The sequence below is a fragment of the Miscanthus floridulus genome, chromosome 4 (genome assembly GCF_019320115.1).
Source record: "Miscanthus floridulus cultivar M001 chromosome 4, ASM1932011v1, whole genome shotgun sequence".
Lineage (NCBI taxonomy): Eukaryota > Viridiplantae > Streptophyta > Magnoliopsida > Poales > Poaceae > Miscanthus > Miscanthus floridulus.
Window position 1 is genome coordinate 117,240,450 of NC_089583.1, and position 13,815 is coordinate 117,254,264.

At 46.0% G+C, this 13,815-nt stretch overlaps 1 protein-coding gene across 1 annotated transcript; it reads left to right on the top strand.

The window, feature by feature from the left end:
- Nucleotides 1-736: 736 nt before the first annotated feature.
- On the top strand, nucleotides 737-4,518 carry LOC136549181 (uncharacterized). The gene is made up of 5 exons (XM_066540451.1): nucleotides 737-855; nucleotides 1,633-3,206; nucleotides 3,290-3,409; nucleotides 4,046-4,165; nucleotides 4,245-4,518. Exons 1-5 carry the CDS (start codon nucleotides 853-855, stop codon nucleotides 4,516-4,518), a joined length of 2,091 nt encoding a protein of 696 aa, XP_066396548.1. The 5' UTR covers nucleotides 737-852.
- Nucleotides 4,519-13,815: the final 9,297 nt, after the last annotated feature.

The window sequence follows — 13,815 nt, forward strand, 5'->3', positions numbered from 1 at the left end:
GGTAGATGCTTGGACTGGTGGGTGGATGCAGAAGAGTACTCCATCATTGATATGGAAAATGATGTGTTCAAGCACTTTAGTTGGGCTAGTTATCAGGAGGCAAACTTTTGGTTTGTGGGTGAGAGTAATCTAACAATTCGCCTTGGTACGGACCAAGAGCTTCTAACTTTGCTGCGAGCCTCAAAAATGGTGGAGTTTATCATGACCGTAGATAGATGTGAGCATGTTGATATGGCTTTAATTGAGATTGAAAGACAAGTGACCGATGAAGAGAATGACTTACAACTTGAGGTCACAGAAAAATTCAAGGAGATGCATGTGAGTGCAGAATTGGATGGTCTAGAATGGGCCATGGAACCTCAACTTGGTGTTACAGCTGCTGGTCCTTCTAGAGTAGAAGAGGAGGAGGAAGGTGACCAATATATGGAGCCGGGTGTTGACCATGAGGGAGATGATCCAGTTGGAGTTGATGAAGAGTGGAGGTATTTCAGGAAGGTATCTGAAGTAGGAAGCAATGAGAAAGTGCAGCAAGAAAAGAAGAAAATAGAGAGCAGCAAGAATGTAACTGAAGCTACAGATCCTGAGGCAGTGCCAAGTGATGAAGCCACCATGATGCAAGATGCTCCATATGTTGCACTCACTACATATGACAGAGACAACCCTGATATAAAGGAAGGTTCGACATTTACTGACAAAAAAGCCTTCATACTGATGATTAAGCAATATGCCATAAAAAGGGAGTTTCAAACATTTGTAGAGCATAGTGATAAATCAAGATATAGGGCAAGATGTGCAGATTCAGAGTGTGAATGGAAAGTTCATGCAAAGAAACTTCTTGGTTGCCCCACTTTCATGGTATACTAATTGTTGTTTTCATGTTCTACCCATAATTTTTAGAATGTACAGAATGTTTTATTTTTCATGTTCTCTACATATTTAAAGCAAGATGCCTGCATCATGGTAATGATGATATTATGATAACAATTTGGTTGTTACACTGAAGAACCGTATTTGTAGCAATTTATTTAAGATTTCATCACACTATTTTCTCCATTATTGATGATCATGATGCTATACAGTGAGACTTAACAACAACACGGGGTGGTCCTAGATGATTTAAGGACATTGGATGGACCAACATGTAGCTGAAACGTAGTATGAGAATCTGAAAATGTAGTGCATTTCAAAACTAAGTTTGATGTATAATGATCTGTAACATTCGGTGTGCTGTTTCACCGGGGCTCTTCTGCTGTTATTGAAGGCCCGAACAGGTGCCCAGAGGGGGTGTCTGTGCATGGGAGCCCCAAAAATACTTCGCAACATTTGGGGCCATGAGAGGGGCATTTGCAGCGCTTTTCCTTATGCCTTGGTTTTATTCTCCTTACTTGTTTGCCATGAGAGGGGCATTTGCAGCCCCAAAAATCTTTGTAGCAGAATAGAAGTATCTGATTTCACTAGCTATTCCTGATCAGTGACCATGCTTTGTTTCTTGGTTGCCCCACTTTCATGGTATACTAATTGTTGTTTTCATGTTCTACCCATAATTTTTAGAATGTACAGAATGTTTTATTTTTTATGTTCTCTACATATTTAAACACTAAATTCAGATCCCATATCTTCTATTATTTTCAGGTTGTGTCAATAGGTTCTAGCCATACCTGTGCTAGCACCAGCCAAGTGAGGGGTAAGGAGGCTAGCAAAGCCTGGATTGCTGACAGAGCAACAGATATACTCAAGTCTACTCCAGACCTGGGAGCAAAGAAATTGCAAGTTGAGCTTGAAAGACAGTTCCCGATCAAAATGTCATATAATAAGGTGTGGGAAGGAAGGCAACTTGCACTAAAAGGCCTACATGGCACTTGGGACGAAAGTTTTAGAATGTTGTGGAGTTTCAAAGCCGAGTTAGAAGGTACATGTCCTGGAAGCATAGTAGAGATTGATTGCAGGAAGAACAAAAAGGATGGTCAAGTCTATTTCTGTAGGATGTTTGTGGCCATCAAAGCATGTGTGAATGGATTTCTCGCTGGTTGCAGGCCATACCTAGGGGTTGATTCTACTCACCTCACAGGTAAATATAATGGACAGCTAGCTGCAGCAACAGCAATTGATGGACATAATTGGATGTACCCGGTGGCATATGGAATTTTTTACAAGGAGACAAAAGCTAATTGGACATGGTTTCTGAAGCAATTGAAGAGAGCAATTGGAACTCCACATGGACTCACAATACACACAGATGCTTGCAAAGGCTTAGAGATAGCAGTCCACGACGTCTTCCAAGGTGACGTTGAGCATAGAGAGTGTTTTAGGCACCTCATGCAGAATTTTAGAAAGCACTTCGATGGAGATGTGCTAAAGTACATGTGGCCTTGTGCTTGGGCATGTACTCCTAGGAGGCATCACTGGCTTTGGGACAAAATTGGAGAGAATTGTCCAGCAGCAATTCCTTACTTGCAAGCAGAGCACAAACAAATTTGGTCTCGAGCTAAGTTCTCAGGGGAATGCAAGGTTGATTATGTGAATAACAACATATCAGAGTCCTTCAACAACTGGATTAAAGAGACCAAAGGGTTCCCTGTGGATGTCCTCGTGGACACAATTAGGGGTATGATCATGGAAAAGATAGCTATGAGGCAGCATATAGCTAACAAACTTGAAGGGTCCATTCTCCCTAGTGTTATAAATGAGCTAAAAATGAAGAGTAGAAACTTGAAGTACACAATTAAGGGGAGTGGTGGTCTCAAGGCTGAGGTATCTGGATTGACTAAGGACAACTATCCTTGGAGGCATGCTGTGGATCTTGAAAGCAAGACATGTTCATGTGGGCAGTGGCATATTTCCGGTAAACCTTGCACACATGTTATTGCCTTTATAGGTTCCTTGAGACAAATAAAACTTGATGACTATGTGCATGACTACTACTCAGTTCATCGTTTCAAGGCTACTTATCAGTTTGAGGTGAACCCAATGGTTGGCAAGTCACAGTGGCCTATTGTTGATCCCGGGTTTCAAATGTTGCCTCCAAAGCTAGAAAGGTCCGCGGGTAGGCCAAGAGTGAAAAGGCTGAAGAGTAAGGGTGAGCCAGGAAAAAGGGGTCCTTACCAATGCAAAAGATGCTTCAACTTTGGGCACATAGAGAAGGGTTGTCGTGAGCCCCCTACTGAACTTGGTGTTGAATTACCACAACCCATACCTACTAAATCTAGGTAAATTAATTTTATGCTCCTATCACTTAGTACAATACCAATTCCTTTTGAGTATAATTGTTGATTACCTTGCTATTATGTAGGAAAAGGAAAGAAAAACCAAGTACTTCAAACTGCAAGAATGCTTCCAAAAAGTCCAAGAAGAATGCTACAGGAACCTCTACTTCTTCTGAGGTCCCTACTGAACTTGCTGTTGCACCTAGGTAAGTTGAACCTCTACTTCTTCAAACTTGCAGTAGGATACAAGTTTTAGTTCATGTGGTTGCTTAGGAAAATCTGCCATACTGCAGAGTATATCACTGTATGTTCTGCAGGTTGAAGCCAACTAGATTCCTGTTAGTGTCCAGACCACAATTATCTGTGACTAGTAGTAACAGTTCCACAAAGCACTAGCATTCTAGAGTGCCAACTTTGTTCAAGTGCACGCAGTCAGTGCTTTTCAGAAAAGAAGTAAATAAAGAAAGAGGTTTTTTACCTTGTTGAGCATGCCAAAAACTGAGAACCTGCAGTTTCTTACCCTTCTTTAGCCCTTCTAATTCCCATGTAACTAGGGTGTTTATCTACTTGAAAAATCTGTAGTGCTTCATGAGCAGTTGCATCGAGTTTAAGGAACTTGTCTCTGTGATTATAAGTCAAGGTATTCAATGCTAACTAAAAAATAGATAGGAGAATGCTAACCTGTTAAAAATGTGTTCAGTATGACAGGTCGGATCTGATCTGACATAGTGGTGTCTGGGACCATAAGCCTAGCTGACTGCCCATGATAGAAGATGTACCACAGAATCGATTTCTTTTTTTTCCCACATGCAAAATGATTTGATTACATTACTGTTCTGTAGTAAAAGAAAGGGAGGATGTGGTACTTCAAAATGCAAGAATGCTTCCAAAAAGTCCAAGAAGAATGCTACAGGAACCTCTACTTCTTCTGAGCCCCCTACTAAACTTGCTGTTGAACCTAGGTAAGTTGAACTTCAAGTTTCATGTTCTAGCTGAATTACCCTACATGCAAAATGACTTGATTACATTGCTGTTATGTAGGAAAAGAAAGGGAGGAGGTGGTACTTCAAAGAATGATACAGGAATAACCTCTACTTCTTTAGTCACTCAATCACCTGGTACAACTACAGCTAGCCCCTCTACTTCCTTAGCACCAGTTAGTCCAGGACCAACAACAAGAAGGATGGCAACTTCTGTTTCTACACCAACAAGACCACCAAGCACACCAGTGAGTCCAGGGCCAATAACAAGACGAATGGCAGCACAACTGGATACATCACCAGGAGGCATTGCTAGGAGGGTCATCATAAACTAGGCTAGTGTGATCCTGAATCATTTTATTGAACTGTTGCTGTATGAAAAAGTCATGTACTGAACCTATTTTGGGCATGTACTGTTCTGCATGTGTTGGATCAGACCAATATGGTTCCTGTACTGTGAACCTATTTGGCCATGTGCTTGCAAGATGTGTTGGTCAATATTAGTCCATGTGTTGAACCAGAATATTTTTCATGTGCTTGGTTAATATTTAGTGCATATGGTGACTTGTATGTGTTAAAATGCTGTGAGTTCATGCCATGTACTTTATTCTTATGTCTTTAGAGCTCGTGTACCGGTTTGGGTCTTCGTATGTTTTTAGAGCTTACCGGTTTGGGGGTATTTTGGTCTCAGTTAACAGACCTAACGCTCAAATCTAACAGAATGGTACTTTCAGTTCACGTGTGCACCTTTCAGTGGTATTTTACGGGACCGATGTCTTTCAATGGTATTTTATGGAAGTCGCGATCTTTCGATGCTACAGAACCAATTTTCCCTTCCTTTTATCCTACTGATCATGATGCATGACCTAAACATGGCTTGGATATGTGGCGGTTTATTTATTTTGGTATATGGCTTGGACCTGGTAATGGTTTGCATCTGGTTGTCTATTTGGTAATGCCTTGGATATGTGGCTGATGATTTTGCTACTTGGTTGGATCTGGTAGTGACTTGGACATGAGTTTAATGCATTTTGGGTTGAGTTTGACATGTCAAATTATTTGAACATGTAACTGTGAATGGATCTACGATGTAATGGATGTGAGCACTTTAAATTTGCTTGATGGTTGTCTATTGATTTCTATCTGCAATGTTGTGATGGGTTGTATATTGTTCAATGGACTTCAATGTGTATTGTGAGCTGCAATGTGCCATGTCAAAACCTGCCGCATCATATGACAACAACATTTTACGACGATTTTTTTGTCCTACGTGGCACATGTATAGTCATCTAAGGTCAATTTTTTTGTGATGTTTTCTCTACATGATAACGACAAAAATTGAACGTCGTAAATCAACGACGCATGTATGATCGTCGCAAAATTACGACGATAATATTAGTTTTGTCGTAGAACACCTTTAGCTACGGGGAATAAGCGACGAATGCATAATTTTCGTCGTGCATTCGTCGTAAATTGTGAAATACGACATAATTTTCACTTTCTGCGACATAAATGGAACGTCGCAGAAGGTCATACCTCTTGTAGTGAGATCATGTGAAGAGAAGAGGAGAGACCAAAATGTGTATGTGAAAGCTTCTACCACCTCCCTAGGCTGCATAGAGAACAGCTGAAATCTTGGACTTTATCATGATTGCCACTCCCATACTGCAACGCAATGTGGAGGATTATAATTAGACAATTAGGTGTACTTGATTAAAGACAGAGATCTAGATGTTTATGCTAGCTGTTCCTACTTCATTCCTAGCCCCTTGATTTGCATCAGAGTTTGATGGGTAGTATACTACGTCTAAAGCATAGTGGACAGTACTGCCATGCACATCTCAGCCATACAGTGCCTACCTAGGTCCAGAGAGGCCACAGCTGCTAGCTTATTCAAAGGGAGAACATGTTTAGTGTTACCTGCTTGTTGTATGTACTGGTGCTAGCAGTACACACTACACGTTACAGTAGTACTGGAGAGGTCTAGAAGTAGAGCTTGTTTTGGATGGAAACAACGCAAGGACCAATGCAAATCTTTTGCTGTGGCTGCATTGCATGAAAGGTTGATTCTTCTTTCACCATCTCTATGCGCAAGAGAGCTTTTTTCGTGTAGGAAAACGGAAAAGGTGAAAAAGACACTCCAAAGATGGGGAGGTCGCTCGCCAGACAAAGGAAGCTTTTCAGAGAACATTTCCTTGGCTTTCCCAGAGAGAAAGAGAGAGGGAAAGAATGGTTAGCTAGCTAGAGGGCGAGAAAGAGATAGGCGGGCCGAGGTCAGAAGTCAGAGAGCATTAGGCAAAAAACTGGTTAAAGTCCGTGCACACAGAAAGGAGCGCTGTAAAGATGTAAAATCACCGCTGCGAGCTCTGGACTACTACTTTTCCAAACTTAGGCCCTGTTTGGTTATCCCTACTAAAAACTTTAGGAGCTAAAATCTGAATAGAATCTGTCTAAAGAACCAAACACCCCCTCCTAAAACCTCCTAAAAGTTTTAGGAGGCTGGTTTTTCTTTAGGAGCTCCACCCCCTCCTAAAACCTCCTAAAGTCCTTCCTGGACCCCCACTACCCCTCATTTATTGCCCCCTCCCTCTCTCTCTCTCTACTAAAGAAGGGTAAAAGTGTCTTTGTTCAACAACATTTACTGCTTTTAGTCAGTTTTAGGAGGTGCAACCAAACACTCTTTTAAGAGGTTTTAGAAGGGTGCCTAAAACTTTTAGGAACTAAAGTTTTAGGAGGTCGGAACCAAACAGAGCCTTACACATGCGCACATATCTTCCCTCGGCCGCCCTCCCTCTCTTTCATGCATGTTCTTCACTTCAATTTGTGGTGTATGTTTGGCAAGTCAATGCCCACTTTGCCCTGCAAATTAACCTAAGGATTTGTGTGGTACATAAGCTTAGACAGTCAAAGTTTTGATAGTCAGTGTAGCTGTTACTGAAGCCTTCAACTTGCCTAGTTAATACCTTCTTAGCCCTCCTAATAACTCATGCATATATTTGCCACCAACCCAACTTTTCCCTCAAAGTACTGTCCTAGGTTAGGTGGCCAATTTGCTTACCACACAGAAGTATGGCAAGAGATTAACCTTCGAGAAAAATGCATGCACTACCGGAGACGGCTTCTTTGCCGAGTGTTTTTTATCGGGCACTCGGTAAAGAGGTTGTTTGCCGAGTGCCAGAGAGAAAGCACTCGGCAAACAAATGGCACTCGGCAAAAAGGTGGTTTGCCGAGTGCCGAACACTCGGCAAAGACCAGGTTTGCCGAGTGTCAAACAATAACACTCGGCACAGGGCCGCCGCCGTTAACGGCCGGCAGCCGCCGTTAATCCTTTGCCGAGTGTCTTCTCCTGGCACTCGGCAAAGAGGCTCCTTTGCCGAGTGTTATTTTTTGACACTCGGCAAACCATATTTTTTTTCCATTTTTGACCTCTAAACTTTTTCTACAGTCCTCAGACAATACCTGGTACTCCATGTTCCAATGTGGCACATTTCTCGGACTTTTTCTATATTTCTTTAATTTATTTCATTTAATTGAATTTTCTGGGATAATTCAAATTATAACTGCTAGTCATTCGAATAATGAAAAAATGAATGAAAAAATGATATTCATATTATTTAGTATAATGTGAGGCCATATCCAGGAACAGACCACCAATTTTGAACATCTTGTTCATGAAACATGACCATGAACTTGCGGTCGAGTTGTTTTTAAATTCTATAAAAAGCAAACGAAGTCCGAAAATCATGAAACTTGTCAAGATGTCAAGATATCATATGTGGAGGCTGTGATAAAAATTGAGGAGGTTTCGCGCAAGTTGTCACGTACGATGCTTGCAAACCGAAGTCGGCCTCTTCACGAAATCGATTTGACGAGTGTCCTGTCGGCGACACTCGGCAAAGTGGCCATCTTTGCCGAGTGTCTAAGTCAATGGCGCTCGGCAAATCGGGTACCTTTGCCGAGTGCTTGACCTTGACACTCGGCAAAGCCGCCGTCACGGTGGCGCTCGCCGTCACGGCCACTTTTCTTTGCCGAGTGTCGGATTGGCACTCGGCACCGAGCACCCTTTGCCGAGTGTAACACTTGGCAAAGGCTTTGCCGAGTGTATATCAGCCTTTGCCGAGTGCCTCAGGCACTCGGCAAAGAAGCCGCCTCCGGTAGTGATGCAAAGTTACCAAAGGAGTTGAGGGAAGTACCTTATTATTATGAGCACTAGAACAACGTGCTTGTAGATGAACTAAGGCATCATCATATCTTGTGTGGAAAAGCCTTCTACAACTTTGTGCATCGTCCCCAAGCCGCGGCCTGCAGCATGAAGTTTATGTTAGCTCACAATATCACTGGCTCAGGTGAGTCGACCATTCACCAGTCTTGCCGAGCACCCGCTAGTGTTGCCGAGCACTCACCAGCTGAGCCGACCACGAACAAACGTTGTCCAACCACACACACTAAGGCTAGAGGTAGAAGAAGAGGGAGAACAGAGCATACACACACAGTACAAGCACCCAGAGTTGGTCGGAGCCCTGTATAGAAGATGGCAAATCTGAACTCTATTTACTAAGTTGTAGTAGCAGACTATTTATACAACTCTATCCATCTAGACCTAGTACAGCTGCCGGGCTATAACAGTGACTAGATAACATAGTAGGACTGACTTTTGCCCCTGTCCCTGCATGTGGCTACAGTGCGGCAGGTGAGCCATTCGGCGCCTACCTCTGCAACGGCTATAGTACCACAGCAGGGAGCCTTTTCGACGCCGTCTTCCACTGCTGTGTGTTCACACAAGGAAGTAGTAGATTATCTAACAATTTTCCCCCTAATCCTACTGTTATCCCTTATACCCCTCCATGCCGATCATCTCCTTCAGCTCCGTTAGTCGAAGACATCCGAGCGGCTTGGTGAGGATGTCCGCGAGTTGTCGACCAGTTTCGACGAACTCGATGACAATCTGTCCTTCATCGACATAGTCCTAGAGGAAGTGGAACTTCACATCGATGTGCTTGCTCCGGACATGCAGAACCGGATTCGTCGCGAGGACGATGGCGGGCTGGTTGACCACCATCAGTGCTGGTGGGTGAGCTTCCGCACCGGTCAGCTCGCCCAGCAGCCGGCGCAGCCACACAACTTGGCACGCCGCTGTGGCCGCCGCTACGTACTCTGCCTCGCACGTAGATAGCGCCACCACCTTCTATTTCAGCGACAACCATGAAATTGGGGCTGACCCAAGGAAGACGAGCACTCTAGAGGTGCTCCGCCGTCCGTCGATGTTCTCCGCCATGTCTGTATTGCTGAACACAGTAAGTTGCAGTCTACTCCCGCCGATCTTGGGAAAGATTATCCCCTGATCCACCGCCCCCTTGACATAGCGTAATAGCAGCTTCACCGCAGCCCAGTGATCCTCTCTAGGATCCTCCATGAAGCGACTGACGTAGCCCACGATGAACGCAATGTCCGACCTCGTGTGGACTAGGTAGCGCAAACCACCGACGATGCTCTGATAGAGTATTGCATCCACCTTCGCCATAGAGCTGGCCTTTGTCAGCTTCAGCCGCTCCTCCATCGGAGTCACGCATGGCTTGCACTCAGCCATATCGCTTTGTTCCAACAGCTTCGAGGCATACGCGCTCTGACCAAGCGTGAGTTCCTCCTTCCCCTGTCTCACCTCGATGCCGAGGTAGTAGGAGAGTGCCCCGAGATCGCTCATTCGAAAACAAGCCGCCATCTCACGCTTGAAGCTGTTGATGTCCTCCGTGCGCGCGCCAGTGACGATCAAGTCATCCACATACACGCCGACGATGAGCTCCTCCTTCTCCCATCGCCGCGTGTATAGCGCATGCTAGGCTGCGCACCGTTGAAACCCAAGCTCGCCCAGTGTGGCGTCAAGCTTGGCGTTCCACGCTCGTGGGGCTTGCCGCAGCCCGTAGAGCGCTTTGCGTAGTCGGAGCACCCTGTGCTCCTCTCCCTTGACGGCAAAACCCAGTGGTTGCATGACGAAGACCGCCTCTGCCAGCTCGCCATTGAGGAAGGCCGATTTAACGTCCAGGTGATGGACGCGCCAATCCTTTGTCGTTGTCAAGGCTAGTAGCAAACGGACAGGCTCCATGCGCGCTACTGGTGCAAAGACTTCCTCGAAGTCGATGCCCTCGCGATGAACAAAGCCTCGGACGATGAGGCGCGCCATATGCTTGACAATGGCACCGAGCTCGTCCCGCTTGACCTTGTATACCCACTTTAGGCTGATCGAACGACATCCTGGAGGTGGATCGATGAGCTCCCAAGTCTTGTTTTTCTCGATCGCATTCATCTCCTCCAGCATGGCCCGTCGCTAGTGTGTATCGCGCTCGGTCAGCGCGAACGTGGGTGGTTCCTCTGCACTGATGAGCAGTAGCTCTGGGTCACTGAGCAGTCTACCCGCCAGGCCTAAGGGCCCTGTGCCGCCGACGATGTCATCCAGCCTGTGGAACCGCACCTCCTCACCTTCATGGAAGGCATCCACGAACTCAGTGATGTCACTTGGAGGTGAGGCGAACTCAATCGACGTCGATGGAGTTCCCTGTTCCGCCGGAGTGCTCGGCACCCTGGTTGCAGTGCTCGGCACTACTTCTGGACAGCTCGTCATAAGTCCTGCAGTGAGTCGACTATACCACTTGTTAGGCCACAGGATCACCGACTCAGGTGAGTCGATCACTCACCAGTCTTGCCGAGCACCCGCTAGTGTTGCCGAGCACTCACAAGCTGAGCCGACCACGAACAAGCGTTGTTCGACCCCACACACACTATGGCTAGAGGTAGAAGAAGAGGGATAATAGAGCATAAACACATAGTACAAGCACCCAGCGATGGCCGAAGCCTGGTATAGGAGATGACAAATCTGAACTCTATTTACTGAGTTGCAGTAGCAGACTATTTATACAACTCTATCCATCTAGACCTAGTACAGCTGTCAGGCTGTAACAGTGACTAGATAACACAGCAGGACTGACTTCTGCGCCTGTCCCTGCATGTGGCTACAGTGCGGCAGGTGAGCCGTTCGGCGCCTGCCTCTGTAGCGGCTACAGTACCACAGCAGGGAGCCTTTTCGGCGTCGTTTTCCTCTGCTGTGTGTTCACAAGGAAGCAGTAGATTATCTAACAGTTTAAACCATCCAACATCAAACATCATAGTAATAGGTTACGAGTACGACTAGCTTCCATGGCATTGCGTTACCACTATTACTTGTGTTATTGTAGCCGTAGACTCCAAAAATGGCATCATATATATAGCTTCATGTCTACGCTCCTCCAAGAACCAACAATAGATATATTGTACTTAATTAGATATGATAGCGAAAGTTGAATTATATATATGGACATCGTCCAACACGTAGGTCATTACCAAAGTACGTAGCATGATATCATTTCTCCCTCTCCATAGTCCATATGGTTGCCATCCACCATTTTCACACGGCTCTGAAAGCTGGATATGCAGGGACGCTGCTGCAGTGCAGTGCAGTAGCGGCAGCTGGATGCATGGTGCACGGGCGAGATGGCTGGCTAGTAGAACAATCACGCAGCCCATCTGCACCGTGCATGCATGCGACAGGCAGCCTCAGTAACTGCACGAGCATGAGCATGAGCATGAGCATGCGCCTATGGGTGCTGCTCAGGGAACAGGACATGCGTCCAAAGCTCGTGCACTGCCACACGTGAGTGCACGCCAGGGCTCACATCCGTGAAGCTTCCAAACTCTCTCCATCTCTCTCTCTCTCATTTAAACTTGAGCTTGCTGAGCCGAGCTACCGATCTGCAGCGTCGCATGGCCTGTGGGGTGCAGCTAGGTCAGTACTGCAGTGCATCATCTTCTCTCCCTATGGAGAGAGAGAGAGTCACAAGTGCATGGCCAAGGGCTCTTCTTTGGCTGTCTGGTACTAGTCTTCTGTAACTCTGTTGCTCCACATGGTGTCACATGAGCATCAGTGCCTCTCCGATCCCCGGCCTTCTCTTCTCACCTCTCTCTTCTGCTCATACACGACAACAGTTTCATCCTGTCGTTTTGCTTGTGTGTATTGACTGCTTGGCAGATCTGAACCTGCATCCGTTTCCAAACGAAATAAATATGATCGAGCTTAATTTTCTTATAGTCCACACAAGTAGATTAGCAAGCAATGCATATGGTACATACATACTCGTAGATGGTAGATCTTTCCTGACTTTTCTTGCAGAATCTAATCATGCCTTTTCTTGCAGAATCTAATCCTGCACGAGCATGAGCATGCGCCTATGGGTGCTGCTCAGGGAACAGGACATGCGTCCAAAGCTCGTGCACTGCCGTACAAGTGAGTGCACGCCAGGGCTCACATCCGTGAAGCTTCCAAACTCTCTCCATCTCTCTCTCTCTCTCTCTCATTTAAACTTGAGCTTGCTGAGCCGAGCTACCGATCTGCAGCATCGCATGGCCTGTGGGGTGCAGCTAGGTCAGTACTGCAGTGCATCATCTTCTCTCCCTATGGAGAGAGAGAGAGAGTCACAAGTGCATGGCCAAGGGCTCTTCTTTGGCTGTCTGGTACTAGTCTTCTGTAACTCTGTTGCTCCACATGGTGTCACATGCAGCATCAGTGCCTCTCCGATCCCCGGCCTTCTCTTCTCACCTCTCTCTTCTGCTCATACACGACAACAGTTTCATCCTGTTGTTTTGCTTGTGTGTATTGACTGCTTGGCAGATCTGAACCTGCATCCGTTTCCAAACGAAATAAATATGATCGAGCTTAATTTTCTTTTAGTCCACACAAGTAGATTAGCAAGCAATGCATATGGTACATACATACTCGTAGATGGTAGATCTGTCCTGACTTTTCTTGCAGAATCTAATCATGCCTGGCTTGGCAAATGCCATTGGCTATCCCCTGTTCCTTTTACCCTAGAGGAATGACAGTGTGCTAGCTGATCAAAAAAGCTGGACACAAGGGTAAACTATATGGGAGAGACTAGTGTAGTGTTGATTTTAAGTTGCAAAGGGTATCAAAGCATGCATGCAGTACTACTAGTAGTGGTGGCTAGCTCCTATGCAAGCTCAGCTTTAAGGACACCGTACCTAAAGGCTACCTGCAATCCACTACCAGTCAAAGAAACATAGAGTCACTCTGTTAGCCCACAAGATCATTCGCTCAGATGAGTCGACCACTCACCAGTCTTGCCAACCACGGCCGAGCACGACAAACGTGTCCGACCACACACTATGGCTAAAGGTGAAAGAAGATAGGAAGAACAGAGCATACACACAGCCAGAGATGTAATATACATCCGTTAGCGCGCGGTGCTCCCCGTTCTGGCACCACTTGAACACAGCTGACCAATGCTGATGATGCTTGAACACAGCTGCGGGGTGTAATATACATCCGTTAGCGTGCGGTGCTCCCCGTTCTGGCACCTGAAGATGATGGTGCCGCACCCTTAGCTTGTCACCCTTGAGCCGTCACCAAACTTTACCGTACCGGCAACATCGTCATCGAGCTCGGAGAAGGATGCCTTGGAGCCCGTCATGTGGTTGCTGGCACCAGAGTCCAGATACCACCACTGCTCCTGCTTGCCGCCCACACGTTCGAGGTGGACTTGGGCGTGCGGTTCGTCGAGGTTGATAGCCTTCAGGGCCTTCCCAGG